Below are 20,679 nucleotides of genomic sequence, written 5' to 3'. Positions count from 1 at the left end.
ATCCATTTTTCCACTGGTATAAAATCCAATTATATTTATTTATTTGATTTCTATGTAGCCCTCATCAAAAAGGTTCATGGCAGCTGACAGTGCCAGTGTAAACATGCCATCTTTCCAGGCCCATTCAGAAAAAAAGCCAGCTACTGCTGCCAGTTCCTTATTACCTCAAGTGGCAGTTTTGTGCAATGGACATAAAGGACAATGTGGATATCAATATGTTGTCACGTGATGGAAGTTGGTTGACACGACCTGTCCAAAATCAGATACAGTGATGGAGAGAATCCAATTCTGCAAGGCAGTATTCAATTGTCTTAAGCATGTGGCCATCTTTTCTTTTTGTGCAAATCCCCATCTCACTCCTTACATACCTCCTAACTTCTGCAAGAAATGAGGCAAGACTACCTGCAACAATCCTCTTCACCACACAACCCTGATTCACCCCCAAAACATATCTATCTTGTGTACTAAGGAGAGAAGAAATACCACGTGGTCCTGTTGGTAAAGGTTGTTCTAGTGCATATGCACAAGACGGCTGAATTAAAGCTGTACAAGCAACTTTATTTTTAACATTTCCCAACTTGGGAGCATCGCCTCTGCAACCCAAACAGTTCTTTAATGTGGCTTTTTGGTGTGTATGATTTACATATCACTGTAGTGTGCAAAAGCCTCATTGCTGCAGTAGGAACTGTACAATCATATACAAATATAAAATTCTTGCTCTGCAAAGGTAACAGATATTCAAAATCCAAAGCTCTGGCTTATGCCCATCTCTTGCAGAAACATCTGTTGTTTTAGAAGAAGACCATCTCAGCAAGGTTTCTTGGATTTCGTATTTCACTAGCACAAAAGTAAAGTCAGAGCAAGGCAACTCACTGATTTTGCTTGCTGTCATCAAAAAAAGGGGAAAGGCTTGTTGAATGTAGGGGCCATCTTCATGGTCTGATGGGATGCTCCAAGTGCGACCCTTTACTCATACTCAAACGCACAGAATAGCGAGCATAGCTCTCCAGCCAGGATATCCAAGATAGAGGCAGCAGGTAAGCAACATTCTCTAAAGCCAGTGAGCAGCAAAAACTATCCCTCTCTGCTTTCCCCAAAAGCGAGGAGGAGGGAGAAACATTGTTCATAAGGTTTCGCTTTATTTAAACTTCTTCCTTCCTACTCCCCTTCCCTCATCCCTCCCCCACCTTTTGAAGTTTCCACATTATATACATGCAACCCCAAAAGTTTGCGTGCGATGTTCCATCTTGATCCAAGTGGACTCGCCATGCCACCACCTAATAAGGAAATTGTTCCTTTGGGGATCCCACACAGGATTTTCATAAATATGTATCCACCTGTATAACGCATAAAGCTCCTATTTAAAAAAAAAAGGCCAAGAAAATCCAACAGCTGTTATTTTCTGTGGACTTTATGTTAAGTGAACACTGGTACAAATATAACAGACAGATATACAGAAAGACAGTTATGACAGAGAGAGAGAGAAAATGTACAGATAACATTGATAGGTTGAAAGAAAAAGATACAGTAGAAAAACAGATATACAAATAGGCAGGCCCAGAGAAGGTGAGACACGGACACACAAAGTAGGCAGACATGCCAACAGAGAGAGATGGACAGACAGACTGGCAGAATTATCCAGATAGAACAACATGCTCAGCGCGGTTCTGAAAGGAACCGGACAACGCACACAACCACCTGAATGGATTCAAGTACGATGTAAATCTTTCACAATCTTTCCATTGCCAACATTAAAAATAACCATTTTGATTTGTATTAATTAGACTATGTTTCAGGTATGTAGCACAGAAGACTGGCTTAAACAAATTCAGTCAATTCTGATAAGCTTTTTTACAATCTTCTTGGCAGGCAACTCCACAGGCGAGCAGTAGATTTTTCTTTGTTGTTTAACTAGATGAGGTTGGATTGTAGAGCACCTTTTGTTCAAGTTCTGCGTATCTTTTCAGAAGAGGAAGATAGACCTTAAAAAGAGAGAGAGAGAGAGAGAAGCATACATGAACATGTTCAAAAAGGTACATTTTAAAACATTCTGCAGTTTGAACGATCCACAGTTGTTACCCTTCCCTTGACTGGAATCTCTCCGAGATTCCCTCAGGAACAAATACTCCTCTTTCCCCCCTGTTTTTCATGGCCTATTTTCACAGCTCTTTCACAGCTTAATTTTACGATATACACTGAAGTTGCTATTGTGAAGATGTAGTACATTTTCGTTCCGTGCTCTTGTGATATGCAGAAATCATTAATCCAAGGGGAGGTAAGCAACAAGTAAGGTCACAAGACACACAGTTTAATATGTCCTCCTCTGTAATGATCTTCCTAGCCACCCGACAAAAACCCATGCCCTGACTGCTTTCTTCCTCCTCCCTGGCCCCCAACATCCACACTGAAATCCTCAGGATATTCAAACACTATGACTAAGATACTCTCTTGCCTGTCATTCCAACCATATCACCCCGTTATACACACACTTATCCCTTCCTCTCTTCTTCACTACACTAATGCGAGCTTCCTAAGATCAATCTTTACAACTCTGCCTCTGACTTCTTATCTTTTGTTTCTTAGCATGTAGCCACTCTGTGCCAATGGTGCTAGTCCAGTCTCCAGGATTTGCATAAAGCTATGCAGGCCCTTGTCCACATTTCCATTCAGAGGCATAACAGTGCCTTTGGCCTGGTTGCCTCCCCTCCGTTATACTACTATTCCCATTGTCTTACCCCAAATCCTTCATTACAATCTCTGCCCGGATGGAGGGGTCACAAGCAACCCCACAAGCATCCTGTCCTGAGGCTGCTGGAAGTGGCCTCGGGTTTGTTGCGACTACAAAACATAAAACCAATGGATTCAAATCCCCTCTTAAATATGCTCTGCTGTTCTGTATCTTGGCTAAACACCGGGAAAAAAAATACTGTTGTTCCTACAGATTCAAAGCAGTCAGAATCCTCACAAAATGCCTGACTAATCTAGTCTCTTTTTATGACCACGTTACAAAATACCTGGATGCAGGAGTAGGGGTAGACATCATTTACTTAGACTTCAGGAAGGCCTTCGATACGGTATCCCACCCCATACTGGTGAACAAATTAAGAGGCTGTGACTTGGATGACTACACAGTCCAGTGGGTGGCGAATTGGCTAGAGGGTCGCACCCAGAGAGTGGCGGTGGATGGGTCGGTATCGACCTGGAAGGGCATGGGCAGTGGGGTCCTGCAGGGCTCAGTCCTTGGACCGATACTCTTCAATGTCTTCATCAGTGACTTGGACGAGGGAGTGAAGTGTACTCTGTCCAAGTTTGCAGATGATACAAAACCATGGGGAGAAGTGGACATGCCAGAGGGCAGGGAACAACTACAGGCAGACCCGGACAGGTTGGACAAGTGGGCAGAAAACAATAGAACTCAATTTAACAAGGAGAAATGCAAAGTGCTGCACCTAGGGAGGAAAAATGTCCAGCACACCTACAGCCTAGGGAATGACCTGCTGGGTGGCACGGAAGTGGAAAGGGATCTTGGAGTCCTAGTGAACTCCAAGATGAACATGAGTCGGCAGCGTGACGAAGCCATCAGAAAAGCCAATGGCACTTTATCGTGCATCAGCAGATGCATGACGAACAGATCCAAAGAGGTGATACTTCCCCTCTATCGGACCCTGGTCAGACCGCAGTTGGAGTACTGCGTGCAGTTTTGGGTGCCGCACTTCAAGGAGGGATGTGGATAACCTGGAGAGGGTCCAGAGAAGGGCCACTCGTATGGTTAAGGGCTTGCAGGCCAAGCCCTACGAGGAGAGACTAGAGAAACTGGACCTTTTTAGCCTCCGCAAGAGAAGGTTGAGAGGCGACCTTGTGGCTGCCTATAAGTTCATCATGGGGGCACAGAAGGGAATTGGTGAGGCTCTACTCACCAAGGTGCCCCTGGGGGGTCACAAGAAATGATGGCCACAAGCTAGCAGAGAGCAGATTTAGACTAGACATTAGGAAGAACTTCTTCACAGTTCAAGTGGCCAAGGTCTGGAACGGGCTCCCAAGGGAGGTGGTGCTCTCCCCTACCCTGGGGGTCTTCAAGAGGCGGTTAGATAGGCATCTAGCTGGGGTCATCTGAACCCAGCACTCTTTCCTGCCCATGGCAGGGGATCGGACTCGATGATCTATTGAGGCCCCTTCCAGCCCTAACATCTATGAATCAGCTGATTGCACAAGATTTTCATCACATGTCACTAAAAGTTTACAAGGCCAGCTGAAAAAAGTTTGGTGCCATCAAATCCTACCCTGAAAGGCTCAAACTCTAACCTGCACCCAAACCAAATTTGCAGCTGACACTAAGCCAGGAGCAACTGCACACACTGGAGGGTAGGATCAGGATTGTGAATGCCCTTGATAAACTGGAGAACTAGCGGGAAATTAAGTGAATGAAATTCAGTAGGACAAGTGCAAAGTCTTACACTTAGGTTGGAACAATTATGTGCACAAATACAAACTGAGGAATGATCAGGTAGGCTGCAGTACTACAAGAAAGAACCTGTGGGTCATCGTGGACCATAAACTGAACAACAGCCAATAATAGTGTCCTCTTGTCACAAAGTCAATAGTATACTGGATGGTATTAATAGAAGCATCACTTACGAATCAAGGGAAGTGATTCTTCCACTGTATTTGGCACTGGTACGGCCTCATCCAGAGTAAAGTATCCAGTTCATAGTACCACACTTCAAGGAAGATGTGGACAGATTAGAAAGGGGCCAGCAGCGAGCAAGAAAAAAATTCAGAGGTCTAAGAAACACAATTTACAAGCAAAAATTCGAATAGCTGGGACGATTCAGTCTGGAGAATAAAAGACTGAGGGGGGATTCAACAGCAATCTTCAAATGCCTGAAGAGTGGCTATGAAGAGAATGATGTTAGTCTGTTCTCTGTGGCCACAGGGGACAAGGAGTAACAGTCTTAAATTGCTGCAAGGGAAATTTAGGTTGGATATTAGCAGGAAGTTTCTCATTGCGGGGGTGGTTAGACATTAGAACAGATTATCTAGAGAGGTTATAGAATACCTGTCCTTGGAAATTTTTGCAATTCGGTTAGATAAACACATATCTAGGATGGTTTAGAAAGGGATGATTTAAATTTGAGCAAGGGGCTGGACTCCTGACCCTTCCAGCCCTCCTTTTCTATGATTCTATGAACTTGTCACAAGAAGGAAAAATAGTTTAAGTTTCTGTTGCATTTGAAAAAAACAAAAAAAATTGTGATGCTTTGACCTTTTGTTTCAGTTGACTGCAAGGTCTTCAGTTCTGGAGTTCCCCTTCCCCTGAGTAATTGTTTTAATCTGACCAGTGACGCTGGGATTTATCTTTTTGTTCCTGGAGTTCAGCACCAAATTTCTTACTCTCCAGTATGACAGTTAAGAGCGACTCGCTGGCTAAATTCAGCAACAGAGAAGCCAGCTTTGATTAATTCTGCTCCTTGCCAGTAAGTTGTTGCAGAGTTGAAGCAAATTTCCACAGCAAGTTAAAGACATCAGAGGGAAGTATAGAATGAATATACAAAAGTAAGCCTATAATAGGTCAGTGGTGGGTAAGAATATACTCTTTACACTTGCTGAAGCCTTCTCTAGGACATGAATATTGGTAGGGTTTTTAGATGTATGTTTTAGTTCAGGGGTGTAGGTTGTAACCTTGTTGATCTAAGGACATAAGGACATGTTTTAGTTCATGCTTTTAGTTCATGAATAGAGCATCAAACTACGAATCAGGAAACCTGAGCTATATTCCTCTCTCTGCTGCTGGCTGACTCCATGACCGTAGGCAACTCATTTAACTTTTCAGTGCCCCAATTCCTCCTATCTATACAATGAGAAGAAAGAGATCTTCAGATAAAAGCAGCTATGAAAGTTCAAAGCACATCACACTGCATCTAATTATAAGCGTCTCTATGAATGCCTTGCATGTACTGTGTGCCAAACTGCTCTCAGTGCCTGTTGAATATGTAGCTATCAAGAACTATGACCTCACACCCGGAAGAATGCTGTTGTCCCTGTTTTTCCTCAAATTATACACACACACACAAAATACATACATGCATGCATATATACATATATTATTCAGGAGCATACAAACTACTGAGCAAACAGTTACAGTTGTATCAGGAGTATCACTGCATCATACAAAACAGGTCTTTAATTTACTGAAACATCTCCGGTCAAGCCTCACTAATTCTCACTAAACTAATCTGTACATTTGATGAACCCTGGCGGCCACACCAGACTCTTCAGCAAGGATTTAACAGAGGAGCACTGTATTGCTACCAAGAGCACTGTGTTACTAAGAAAGTAGGTCTCGTACTTACACCACATAATTTCCACAAAATATATAGCAGCATGGTTCCTAACATGCTATGAAGTATTGTCGGGGATACGTCACTCCAAATTAAAATGCGTCAAGACAAATGAACAGCTGCATTTAGCAATGCAATGTTTTTCACTGTTTTACAGGGCTTGAACACTATGCTTGCCAATTGGCAAATTTCAAGCATCTGCAGCAGGTTTCCCAGCCATCACTGTGAACAAGTGCTGCAATCTACATTATACCTATACTGTATGAATGGAGGGGGGTGGGAATTATTTCTCCTGCTTTACTTCCATTCACTTTCAGCAAAATTCATTCCTATGCAGAGACCAGTGGTTCCCAAGCTAAGGGCTCACAGGCCCTGAGGAAATCCAATTACTGCAGATGGGCTCAGATGAGAAGGCAGGTTGTAAGATGCTGGGAAGCAGGGAAGTGGTACAAAACAGATCGGGAACTCTTGCCTTGTACTGACTTCACTGAAGAGATCTGAAGATTAGATACTACTGGCACAACACGGTCCCTTGCAATGCAGGTTTTGGTGACTGGTATTTTATATGCAGGCTCATGTAAGTGGTGAGCCAGAATGGCAGCTGATTTCAACCAGCTGAGGGTCTCACCTAGGGCATATATGTGGCTATATTCATACAGGACATCTACATGTGCAATTACAGCACCTCAATAACCTCCAGAGCAATAAGCTCCACAGTTTATTCATGTGCATCATGTGGAGACTGGACAGAGCAGCCTTGGCTGGCAAAGAGCCTGGGGGGGTCATCCTGCCAACCCAGGGCTGCTCTTCCCAGCTCAGTGTGCTGCAGAGGGGCTTGCTGGGGCATGAGGGAGCTTCAGCGTGGGGCTCGCTGGCAGGGCCCCCCCCACTGAAATACCCTCGTGATCCACCAGTCAGGCAGTGTCTACACATGCGATGCTGTGGAGTTTGGTTTTTTTTTACAAGTACTATCCTGCTGAGGAGTAAATTAGTTTACTCCAGACTCCACACGTGCAAACACTGAGATGTTTACTGTGCACCTAATTAGTCAACCGCACAGTAAACATCTTGTGTAGAGGCGCCCGTAGAGGATTATTCCTTCTGCAGCCAGTACTTCCATTCTATTGAGATCGGTGCTGATAAAGCCTCCTAATTGCCTCCAGAAAAATCCTCCTGAAATCAATTATAGAGGTTTATTTTTTATAACTGAGGCCCAACAGAAATCAAGAACGCTCACGGACGCATAAACATGCCGGAACATAAATTCCCTCTTTGTCACAGTCTCAAAGCATAATATTAAACAAAAGCAATCACACTTCTCACAACATGAAGCTCGTTATTTGCCTATGTTGTCTTCACTTTCTTACTGCCCACCCTCTTCCTTATCTTTAGAGCCAACTCTGCAGCAGTACAGTGATCCTTAAGCATGGCTTTGAGAGCTGCCATGCCAAACTCTAGATTTCATCACTGGGATTATTTGGCTGCGCACTGGGGGAGTCTACACAAGACGTTTACTGCAGACCTGACTAATTAGCTCTGCAGTAAAGTCTCAGCTTCTACACGTGTGACCCTATTAGGCCACAGTAACCTAATAAACATCACCATAGGGTGTTTACAAGTACTATCCTATGGTGGCGTTATTTCGTGCACCACAACACACATGTAGATGCTGACGGGGCTGGCCAGCCCCATAACATAGCACCCTAGTGCCTCCACAGCACATTAGGCTGGGTTGGAGCAGCCCCAAGCTGACAGGCTAAACCCCATTCCCCCCCTCCCAGACCCCCTGCCAGCTGGAGCTGCTCTGACCCAACTCAACGTGCTGTGGTCCCAGATACATGTTTAAATGCAGCACCTAGGAGCAATAAACTCTGGCACAAACTGCACCAGTTTATTGTTTCACATTAATAGCATGTGTAGATGCACCCACTGACAGTCTCTCACATTCCCAGGGCTCAACAACTTCATAAAAATACCACGATAACAAACTGTTATAGCATAGTACAGGATCGGTTCAGACTAAGTCTACTGTCTTTGATGCAAAATAAACTCATTTTAGGATTAAAATGACTCTGACTCTCTGAGACAGGTAGTTATCTATTCTAATCTGAAGTCTGTCTTTGCTCTCTGACCCACACTTCATCCTCCTGCTGCACCTCATCCCAAAATTAGGTTGCGAACTTTCTACGGCAGGGGCTATTTTCTTCTCCCTTTATTTAGGCAGTAGTTGGCACAATGGACGGCCTTCTGGGTGAAAAATACTACAGTTAGTAATAATAATATAGTCAACAATACAAGCTGCTCCATTACCACACCCCTCTAATGTATTATAACAGCCAACAAGGACTAGATCTATCCAAAATTTATGAATGGAACAGAGGACACAATTAAAAGCTATGCAGCTTCAGCATAGTGGACTGCACCGCATCCTTCCAATGCTTCCCTGCACAACGGCACTAAAACAAATCTTACACTACTTCATAGGTACATGGCTTGTAAAAACACCAGAGATGTGATTATCTCCAGATAATCATATTCCCTCTTATGCCTTTTTGCTTAATTAACTAACAAGCCAAGCATCTCTGCTTTTAATAGATTACTAAAATAGAGCTGCATTTTAATGCCGTAATAATGGATTCTTACTGTCTGTTAGCATATACTTATTGTTATAAGGTCTCCTGGTTATTTCTGTCATGCCTAGTGGTTCTGATTAATTTTCTTCCTTAAGAGCTCTGAAGGAAGTAAGTTTCCTTTATTTTTAAGATAGGCAAATAGCTCATCAGATCTCCTCTCTAGTGTGTTGAGTTCACCCTAGGTAGGTAGTAACCAAAGGTTATCACATTTTCTAATATTTTATTAATTTGTTCCATCACCTATTTCATGGGAAGTAGGCCTAGTGGCAAGCCGTTTTACACTACAGGGTTACTAGGTAAGAGAGATTCATGATTTGGACTACGGAGAATGATTCATCCCCTCAGAAATGGTCCCTCCCAATCTGGGTGGTGTCCTGTAAGGGATGCTCGCAAGGGTGCTATGACAGCTGTTCCTTAAGGGACTTCCATTATTAATCCACTACCTCTTGCAAGAGCTACGTTCTTAGTTTAATGGCTCTCTGTGTCTCATTTGCCCGAGCAGTCCGGGAGAGATGCAGAGACGCAGGGATCATGGCAGGCCTCAGACCCCCTAGCAATGCAGGGGGAGCCAGCTGTTACCACTAATTACCAGTAGGGACACAAGCCAGTGCCTAAGGATAGGCCAGTCCTGAGTTCACTTCCTCCTCTTTGGTATAGCTGGCAGTGCTAAACCCACAGGCTCTTGCATTTAAGTGAGTGCAAAGACTGCAGATGATCCTCAGCCTCTGTACAGGTAATGTAACAAAGCATTACTATAAGGTGCAAATGACCTTCCCACAGCCTTCACATCCACAGAGGAACCTAAGCATACTACAACAGGAGGAACCAGGTTCCACTGTATGTATACAGACCTTCCTATTCAGGATTTAAATGAACTCAGATGTAGTGTTTCACTTCCATCCGCAATCAGGTTTCCTTCTTCCCAGGACCAGTGCCTGCTGCTGAAAACCTGCGTCGAAGGAAGGATGAAACCAGACCAGACTCCTGAGCTCTGACCTGTTTCTCCCTCTGCTGCTGAGGTCTGGCCCTTGCCTGATCATGAAGGGAAGTGATCAGGGCAACTTCACTTTGGTTAGCCAAGCTGCCTTACAAGAGCTCCTTGAGTGCGGCAGATCTTAACCTCAGGGTGACTTTGAAGTTTATAAAAAGAACCGTCATTTAAGCAAAAGCCACTAAACTCGACAGAATGAAATCGGACAGACAGGGAGATGCAGCCCTGCAAAAAAACCCAAACCAAACTGACTCATCGCATTATGAATTTTTACTGCACTGTGCATGCTAACACACCGTATTACTGACAGGCCCTCTGGCTTTCTGCAGTTTCACAGCCATGAAACTAGCCAGGGAATCCACTATCAACTGTAAAATTACAGGACAGGGAGAAGGAAATTGGTGTGGAATTTGTAATTGCAAGAAGCTGTTTTTAATGGGATGCAGCTGGGACATAAAACCCAAGTGCAGAAATGGTTATTCTTCAGCCTGCCACTTGGTCACTACCTTCTCTATCATGCACTCAGTATCAATTGAGGCAATAATTCACAGCCTCCATGTCGTTTCATATCCAATAAAAAATGAGTGAGGGGAGCCAGGTCTGACCAAGTGGAAAAAAGCAGAAGAAGAGCGTTGAGACAGAGATAATTAACTCTTCTTAGCTTCCCAGCCACTCTATTTGGATGCGAGTAAATGGAAAAGAGGCAGAAGAATTTGCCATTGTTATTTCCAGCTAGGCTGTGACAATGTTCCTCCTTGTGCACTTCTGTAAGAGGTAACTGCATTCTCAAAACTTCAAACTTCACAGCAAAGAGGGGTGGTACTAAATAGGAGGTGTGCCTAAAATAATGACCCTGCCCCAATTCACACAAGTAAGAAGAGCTACATTTTGCATGGAGGACAGCCCTGTGCCGTTTCAAGTGTTCCTCAAAGTCATATCTCTAGGGACAAAAGCCAGAGCAGGGCTCTCCAATATTAATTTATCTTTTTAAAAATTTGGGAAAGATATCAGGCAATCAAGTAAGCAAAATCAGATCATACAGTTTTAAGTTCCTGACTGTTTTAGTATTTCTGAAAGGGGCGTGTATTAGATTGTCATAATCTCACACTGTTTAAGAATTAAAATTACTAGTAAGTATTGATGCAGCACGATCACTTCTCCATCATTATGTCTGGTCCTGCCTGGTATTCCTTTACCCATTTAGGTGGAAATTTGGTGGATCAGTAGTTCCCAAGAATTTAAATAAAAGCTCTAAAGCCTGAATGTCTGCAGTTACTGTGCATCTGGTTTTTAATGCAAGATTCATGGCTGTCTAGATGTTTGCAGGCAATTGAAATGAGTGGATGTTGAAGATATTTAGATTCAGGACAGCTACAACTAAAAATAGTATTAGCTAGGTTTCTTGCTGCATACTATTGATTTATTATATAGTGTTAAATTATGCATAGGAAACTCTAATAAAGTTAAGGCTTTTTGGAACTTCAGCTGGAAAAAACTGCCTTTAATAGGACATTAGAAGTCCCAAAGACGAGCTTTGCCACAGTTTATATGAACTATGAAATCCTGTTACCTGCTTAACACTAGCTTAATTTTTTACAGGGAACATTAAAGGATGTCTGTAGAGAAAACTTGTTAGAGGGAGCATTCTTCGCAGTTAGTAATCATTTGGCTGTTCAGACTGAAAGCTATCAGGGAAGATGTGTGTTCCTCTCATCAGTAATTGAGGATCAATGTTAAGGACCAGGCTGGAAGAGATCTTTTCTGATGTTTTCCAATGGGAGAAAACAAGTCCATTCACACCTGTCTCAGTGTCAACTGCCTGCAGGCAAATTAAGACTATTTTGCCAATTAACAGTTGGGACCTGACTGACCAGCCTTGGCATTAAACCTGAACTATAACCTTTTCTCTCCTTGAAGGAAGATTTTGCTCTCTGCCAGATCCGATTAGAGTGATTCACTCTTACTGATCTCGAAGTAGTGATCACTTAAGCATTATAAGGTCATTATAGCAAGGATCTCCCAAATCAATCCTTATAACAAGGATACATGCTAGATTAACACAACTCCTAAATTCATCCATTTCACTGAAAAATATTAATACCAGCCATTATACTTTGAAGTATGCAGGAAATAAAATGAAAAATGGCAACACTCCAAAGCCCACTCACCTCATCAGCCCCAGCAGCTGGTGTAACAACTAATCTAGGCGCTGGTGCTAATTTCACAACATCAGCCAAGGACACGCTTGTCTCTGCCACCAGCCCTGCAATGAGAATCGCAATCCTGATCAATACACAAAAACAAGATGAGGGATGTGCCTTGACTCACAGGCAAATTAATACATTATATTGATTCTCCCTGGTCAGGTCAGTATTCAAAAGTGAAGGATAAATGGCAAAGATCTTACATGCCAATGCACTAGTCAGGAAGTGGGGACTCCCAAGATTGAGTTTTTGTCAATCATTCAATTTGTACTCGAGAGAATAGACCAGCAGCAGAGATGCAGGTTCAACAATATCAGAAATCATTTTGGACACCAATAATACAGCAAAAGGCAGTGGAAATAGAGGAGGAAGAGATTCAAGGACAAACACTCTAAAAAACACAGGGCGCAGCATGAAAAAATATCAAGAAACCATGCTGCAACTAATGATTAAAATATAAGGACATACGTGGCAGCTGTATAATCAGAGGGAATCCAATTACTGAGGCATTTTGCCTTACAGAGTAAAGTACGGCATTTCAGGTGTTCTTTGTTACTCCCGCCAAAAACCCTGGACCAACTGTGGATTCCTGTATTTGCAGATATAAATTATAATGGCCATCAATATTTCATTTATATTAGCAAGTCTTCACTTGAACACAATCCCTCTACCCGGCCAAGGCAGCTGAGCTGCATCAATCAAAAGTGCCATTTAAAACCACGCTCAGCGTGCCTCAGGGACTTGGTCAGGAAAGGACTTGAGCAAAGATTTCAAACACAACTACAACAGTGACAGGGAATCCCCATCTCCTAGCTGTATGAAATTAACTGCACATATCTTCATGGAGGCTGTACACATCAAGTTGCAGTCCTTGGCAAAGAAGCTGCCTGCAGCACAGCAGGTATTGGAATGGTTCGGGTTGACTTTGAAGTGGAGGACAAATTCTGAACAAGACTGGAGTTAGATTGGGAGATGTGACTCCTATAAATGCAGAAGTGTTCTCAGCATGCTTTGCTCCTGCTGATAATCTGATGCCGTTGTTTCCACTACCCACTGCAGCTTTTTTTTTTTTTTTTTTAAAGAAATAAAATGAACATTTTGTATGTTAAAATCACTGACTCAGGTTCTCTGCTGCGCGAAGTTTCTGCTCTGTCTCCAGATACAAGAGTACAGTCGATGGAGGCTGCACCATGTATCCTAGGCAGAATTTGCTTCTAAAATTAAAACTCGGATGTTTTTGTGGTCACCTCTGCTGTCTCTGCCAGACTTCGTCTCAACATCACACCCTCTCTGAACCAGCAGAAGGCCTATTCATTTATTTCAGAAATCTTTAAACAGACAAAACTACCCATGTGGGGCCCAGGGGAATTTGCCCAAATAAGGGCTTCAGGATCTGGCTCATATTTGTTAACTCGTTCAGTAAAATATTCAAGAACCCATGTCATGATCTATTAAAGCATTTTAAAATACCTGAAGGAGAAAGAGCTTCCTGGGATTCAACTCTATTAAACCTCTAAGAAGCTATCGTTAACATACAAGTGTTTGCATCAATACACATAAATTAATTAACACCTTTCCTTCTGGGACTCTGGCTGTTGCATTATAACTAGTGATGTATTGCAGTAAATGAAATGGCTGAACACACTTAAGAACATCCAGAGATTTATGATTTTACACCATGAAGTGCACACAGCTTGAATGTGGAGCTCAGGGCAGCTTGTACATTCTGGCAGTTGTTTTGTCATTAAAAAGTTGCAAGATTGATGCAGGTTGATTTTAATGCTTCCCATTTCGCCAGAATTATTGCTAGGCCTTGTGGATTCAGGAAGGGGAGAGGAGCTTTAATTAGTAAAAAGAGTCTCTGCAGTTAGAAGATCAGCACCCCAAGGCTCCATGCCCTCCTCAGCTGGTCTCAGGCACTACTAGGCACCACCCTTGGCTGAGAGGTGGTTGCAGGCAGTTTGTGCTGCTGCATCTTCAATCCTCCGCCAAGCAGACTCTCTGCCCCACAGATCCCAACCCTGGATTCTACAGTAAAAATTAGTTAAGCTCCAATTGCTCTCCCACAATAAGGCATCTACATAAGACACTTACTGCAGTTGCCTAATTAGCTCCACAGTAAAGCATTACTGTCTACACATGCGGTGGTATTAGACCACAGTAAACTAGCTCAGCAGTGCTGCTCAAGACAAGCACTATTCTACAACGGAGTTATTTACTCTGCCATAATGCATGTGTAGATGGTAACTGGGGCTGGCTGGGGCATGAGGGTGCTACAATGCAGGGCTGCCTGCCAGCTAGCCCTGCACTGTAGTACCTTCATGCCCCAGCCAGCCCCTCTGCAGCACGCTGAGCCAGGACAGAGGAGCCCCAGGCTGGCAGGCTGACCCCCTGGGCTCCCCGCTAGCTGGGGCTGCTCCAACCCAGCTCAATGTGCTGCGGTCCCAGGTGCACATGTAAACGCTGCACCCAGGAGCAATAAACTCCAGCACAAACTGTGGTGGCATTTATGAAATCGCACTAATTTCACATGTAAATGCACCCACTGTAACTGGGCCTGATCTTTAACTTAAATCATGGAAATTGGTTATATGGAAATTTAACACACAGGGTGCTCAGACTGCTTTTCAATGCAAGCTTACCATGAATTGCTCTGTAAGCACAGCCAAGACAGGCAGAGTTAGCGGTATCGATAGTGTACACTGGGGTATTGAACACATCAGACAGGACCTAGGAAGAGCAAAAGCATCAGTTACCTGTGAACATAAAAGGCTGGGGAGTAAGTAGCCCCCTAGTATTGCAAAGTAAAACACATGGCTGCAGCAAATGGTAACCAGGTCTTTGGTGAGTCTACAGTGGTCTAGGGTGAGTCTGAGAGAGAGACCATGGCTGTCAGTAGGTACGGACCCTTATCATGTAACAAGACACTCACCAAGTCAGATGGCTAGTGCCAGAAGTACAATTGCTCTCCCTGCGAGATCCCCTGTGTGTCACTCCTTTATTACAAGCTTAGAGGGTTCTGCTCTGTCTCCAGATACAAGATGTATAAAACTGTCGGCACTCCTACAACCTCTCAAAGTTATTCCCAAACCCAAGACTTACAATGGACAAAGCTGTTCATTCCCAACACAGAAAATGGTAGGCCAGATTTTATGCTTTTCCAGGTTTATGTCCACTCAGTGAAGTGGGAAGGGGGAAAAAAAAAAAAAAAAAAAAAAGATGTTGAAGTTGATTATAGTTCCCCAAGCTGCATGGTGCCCTACCCCAGCCTGCATCCTCTGTCCCCAACATACCACCACCAGTACTGGGGCATGCAAGGACAGTGGGGAAGAAGTTGGCTACACAAAATCTACAACCATTAAGGACGTCTTTACATTAAGAAAATCCTAACCTAGAAGGATACAGCAAGTCTCCATTCCCTACACACGGCCTGAACACCGAACTACCCATTTACTCCGGTATGATTTAAGGTCTAGGTCAGTGCTTCTCGAGATCCTTTTAAGGGTGCCATGAGATCCCTTTAAAGGTGCTGCACTGCCCATACACTGTGTGAGGAGATAAATCCACTCCTCTCCCCATCCAGCACCCTGCACCCACACCAGCTACCCCAGTGGTGCCTGCAACTGCTCCTCTGAGGACTGCCACTGCTGCCTCCTTCCCCACCACAGCAGCTCTGGCGCCAGCTGCCCCATGCTCCAAGCAGCACGCTCCGCTCCAGGTGGGCAAGCAGGCGGACATGGGGATGAAGCCATGCTTTGAAGCCCAAGAAAAGAAACAAGACTTGATCAGGCACCAAAGAGAAAATGATCTGGTCCTTTTTAAGCCATGATGGGGGATTTAAGGGCTCTTCAATGAGGATATGTTGTCACCAAACTGCTTCCCATTTCACTGAGGACCTGTAAAGTTTTGACAACTCAGCTACATTTGAAAAGCCACAGAGCTGCACAAGGAAAGAGCTGGAGTGCACTTCAGAGCTCACTTAGGTCAGCTTCCCACCTCTCTGCAGTCAACAGTATCGTATCGCACCTTATTTACAGTGGTATAAAATAGATCAGAATCATCCCCAGAGTCCCCATAGCATTACGAACCTTATAACTAACGTGGAATTGTGCTTGAGCCCTGATTAGAAACCAAAGGATAAATCCTGCAAGATAACCTGAAATACTGATCTCTATTAAAAAAAACCCAGACAGTTTAGCCACTTGAGCCCTGACACTACTGCCTAACATAGAAGTCAGCATTACTCCATTGTTTCCTTGTATCCCCCATATGTTTATCTGTATTTATCTCTTTACTCTTGTCTTACATTTGGATGGTAAGGTCTTTGGAGCGGGGATCTCCTTTCTGCTCTATGTCTGTATAATACAATTCACAAAGGGGTCCTAACAACAACTGGAGTTCGTACACTCTAGATAATACAAATCAAAATAAAGATTGTATGCCTATGATTCGGTGATCACATCTAAGTCTGTATGCACAAGGAAACCATTTGGAACGCAAGATTCCTCGTTCACAACTGAACTAAAAAACTGTTCGCATCTCTCAACATCAGAAAGAAAAAACAAGTATTCACAACATGTTTCATGTAAGCAGTCATTAATCAACAGTCAGAAAAGCAAAGGAAAAAGCTTCTGAGTGGAAACACCACGCTCTATTTCAAAACACATTTTGCTATGTTTAGTGTTTCAGTTATCTTCTCTTCTGGCAAAGCGAGGGGTTGTGAAAGTTGGTTAATTAAATGGTGGTTTGCCGTAGCTCAAGAATGAATTATCCACGATTGACCACAATAAAGCGTGGAAGTTGTGTTGTTTTTCATGCAAATGATTTGGTTCCTGTGGTTTTGATTAAATTAAAAAAGAGGATCCGATTAACCAGTGATTGAATTAAGTGGTTGACATTGTATTGATCATATTATTTTAAGACACTTAAAACAAGTTTTAAATGCAGCTCTACTGTTATAGTCAAACAGCATTTATTCTTCCCTGCCTCTGCTCCCAGCCCGAAGCCTGCTTCAACTGTGTGCTACAGGGAATTAAATATGTGAAAAACATTAAGTTCCCCACTGATATCCAATAGTGAGGACACTACACTTGGCTCTAGTAAATGCACGGCTTAGAAACTGAAGTTTTCTACACACTTCCACAAAATATACTGGACCAAGTTCATCCTTGGTGTAACTTCAGTGGCATTACACCAGTAAGGATCAATCAATCTTCCTTGTGTCTAAGTATTGACTAGCATAATTGGAGCAGACAAAAAGAAGTAAGAACTACAAGCAAAACGCATCTAAGGGTGAACTTACACATTACACTTAGACCATATTCAAGGCACTTAAACATGAGTGTCTGCACATTAAAGCTCACTAGCTCATGCTACCATCTCAAAATTGCACCACTTCAGGAGAGCGTTAACTATGGGCCATAATACCTGGCACCTGTTAGGGTAACTTCAATCTGCTCCACAAGCTAAAACAGGAGTCTGCACTCCTTTAGCATCCAAGAGTGCACCACTCTCAGCCCAACCCAACCAAGACAGATAGAGCCCAAATGTCCTGCCTCCTAGCCAGGCCCCTGATTGTCAGCCCTGTAGTGGGAAATCAGTTAACTAGCTATATAGGCAAGAAACAGTATTCACCTTTAATGTGCAACTGCTGACAGACCGTTCCAACTTTAACCCACTTCACATTCCAGTTTCAGTATTGTCTTAAGTCAGTGGTGCTCAACCTTTGCCCAGCAGATGGGATGGGCAGTGCCCAGACTGTCCACAGACCAGATTCAGCCAGTAGGCCCAATCCAGCTTGGGGAGGTCACAGTAGATCCCCATCCAACCACATGGAGGGGAGCAAAGGGCAGCTTGGCTCCAACCTGGCACCATGGGGGTGGAAGAGGGAAAGAGACAGGATGTGGCCCAGCCCCACGGAGGGAAGGAGGTGGCATTGCTCAGACCCATGGGGGAAAGGGTAGTGGCCCAGCCCCAACCTGGCCCCACAGAGAGGAGGGGGCTTGACCCAGCCCCAATCTGGCCCCATGAAGGAAAGAGGGTGTTGGCTCAGCAGGGAGAAGGGGGCATAGCCCAGCCCCATCCAGCTAGGGGAGAGGGGAATGGCTACTCCCCATCCAGCCATTTGAGTGGTAGAGGGGCCAGGCTGTGTCCCAACCTGCTGTGAGGTCTTGGGTTTTGGGAATATAGCAGGAGAAGAGGGTGGCCATATTTACTGCTACCATTCCCCTCCCACCAAACTTCCTGATCCAGCCCCATGGAGAGATACGTACAACTCTGTGGGCCACATCTGGCCCACAAGCCGGAGCTTGAGCACCCCTGGTCTAAGTGTAGCATGTAACTTAACTTTGACTTATTCTGTCCCAACTGGCTTTAAATCCTATGATCATACAAAACTAAGAACCAGGAGTTCTGGATGACTCAGGAGCCATGAAGTCTTACATTTCTAAGGCCATATTCAAGTGTTACATTTATGGTAAAAAATACATCCTTTTAACACCGCAAAAAGCAAGGATAAAGCCATTCAAACATGTTGTTGTAGAATAACATAGTGATTCTGCCATAAAATGTTAGCTCTTTCCAATAACTCCAGGCAATCCAGGAAGTTTTTGGAGAATACTGGGGACAATTTCCTGGTGCAAGTGCTGGAGTGACCAACTAGAGGCCATGCTCTTGACCTACTGCTCACGAACAGGATGAATTGATGGGAAAAGTAGTAGTGGATGGCAACTTGGGCAGCACTGACCACAAGATGATTGAGCTTAGGATCCTGAGGAAAGAAAGGATGGAAAGCAGCAGAGTAAGGACCCTGGACTTCAGAAAAGCAGACTTCGACTAGCTCAGGTAACTCATGGGTAGGATCCTCTGGGAAGCCAGACTGAGGGGGAGAGGAGTCCAGGAGAGCTGGCTGTACTTTAAAGACGTCTTACTAACAGTTCAGGAACAAACCATCCCAACACGCAGGAAGAACAGCAGAAGACCAGCTTGGCTTAGAAGGGTACTCTTCAGTAAACTAAATCACAAAAAGGAAGATTATAAGAAGTGGAAACAGGGAGAAATAATTCCCTTACTGAATGGAGAAAGCAACTTAGTGACAGAGGATGCAAAAAAGGCTGAAGTGCTCAATGCCTTTTTTGCCTCACTCTTCACAGGCAAGGTCAACTCCCAGACTACTGCACCGGGCAGCACAGTTTGGGGAGGAGGTGAGCAGCCTCCAGTGGTGAAAGAACAGGTTAGGGACTATTTAGAAAACCTGAACATGTACAACTCCATGGGGCCAGATGAGATGCACCCAAGCGTGCTGAGGGAATTGGCTGATGTGATTACAGAGCCACTTGACCTTAACAAGGCTTTTGATACGGTTTCCCACAGCATTCTCTCAGGCAAGCTAAAGTCTGGGCCAGATGAATGGACTGTAAGGTGGATAGAAAGTTGGCTGGAACATTGGGCTCCTGTCTGGTTGGCAGCCGGTATCAAGTGGAGTGCCACAGGGGTTGGTCCTGGGGCCGGTTTTGTTCAATGCCTTCATCAATGACCTGGAAGATGGCATAGAGTGCACCCTCAGCAAGTCTGCAGATGACACCAAGCTGGGGGGAGTAGTAGATACGCTGGAGAGTAGAGCTAGGATTCAGAGTGACCTAGACAAATTGGAGGATTGGACCAAAAGAAATCTCTTGAGGTTCAACAAGGACAAGTGCAAAGTCCTCCACTTAGGACAGAGTAATCCCATGCACCAGTACAAGCTGGGGGCTGACTGGCTGGGCAGCAGCTCTGCAGAAAAGGACCTGGGGGTCACAGTGGACAATAAGATGAATATGAGCCAGGAGTGTGTGCTTGTTGCCAAGAAGGCTAATGGCATACTGAGCTGCATTGGTAGGTGTGTTGCCAGTAGGTCAAAGGACGTAATTATTCCCTTCTGTTCAGCACTGGTGAGGCCACATCTGTAGCACTATGTCCAGTTTTGGGTCCCCACTACAGAAAAGATGTAGACAAACTGGAAAGAGTCCAGCAGAGGGCAACAAAAATGGTGAGGGGGACTGGGGTACATGACTTAGGGGGACAGGCTAAGGGAACTGGGCTTATTTAGTCTAGAGAAGAGAAAACTGAGGGGGGATTTAATAGCAGCCTTCAACTACCTGAAGTGGGGTTCGAAGGAGGATGGAGCTGGGCTGTTCTCAGTGGTGACAGATGACAGATCAAAGAGCAATGGGCTCAAGCTGCAGCAAGGGAAGTTTAGGTTAGATATTAGGAAGAATTTTCTTGCTAGGAGGGTAGAAAAGCACTGGAACGGGTTACCCAGAGAGGTGGTAGAACCTCCATCCTCGGAGGTTTTCAAGACCCAGCTAGACAAAGCCTTGGCTGGGATGATCTAGTTGGGGATGGTCCTGCTTTGAGCAGGGGGTTGGACTACATGACCTCCTGAGGTCCCTTCCAACCCTAATTTTCTATGATGTCTATGAATAACAAATCCTCAGCAGTGTAAACTTTTCCAGCACCACGTGTAATGCCTATAG

General features: G+C 44.2%; 1 protein-coding gene across 3 annotated transcripts in view; it reads right to left on the bottom strand.

Annotated features, from left to right (window-relative positions):
* Nucleotides 1–537: 537 nt before the first annotated feature.
* XYLB (xylulokinase) overlaps nucleotides 538–20,679 on the bottom strand; it is a 135,243-nt gene continuing 115,101 nt past the window's right edge. For all 3 annotated transcript variants that reach the window (XM_019499177.2, XM_014609085.2, XM_059729220.1), the window contains exons 17-19: nucleotides 14,809–14,896; nucleotides 12,131–12,225; nucleotides 538–1,982 (exon numbers count right to left, since the gene is read on the bottom strand). In XM_019499177.2, coding sequence (XP_019354722.1) covers nucleotides 1,908–1,982; nucleotides 12,131–12,225; nucleotides 14,809–14,896 — 258 coding nt within the window. In that variant the 3' untranslated portion in view covers nucleotides 538–1,907. The remainder of the gene's footprint in view (nucleotides 1,983–12,130; nucleotides 12,226–14,808; nucleotides 14,897–20,679) is intronic.

Source organism: Alligator mississippiensis, chromosome 5 (assembly GCF_030867095.1).
Source record: "Alligator mississippiensis isolate rAllMis1 chromosome 5, rAllMis1, whole genome shotgun sequence".
NCBI lineage: Eukaryota > Metazoa > Chordata > Crocodylia > Alligatoridae > Alligator > Alligator mississippiensis.
This window is presented reverse-complemented; position numbering and strand designations above follow the sequence as displayed.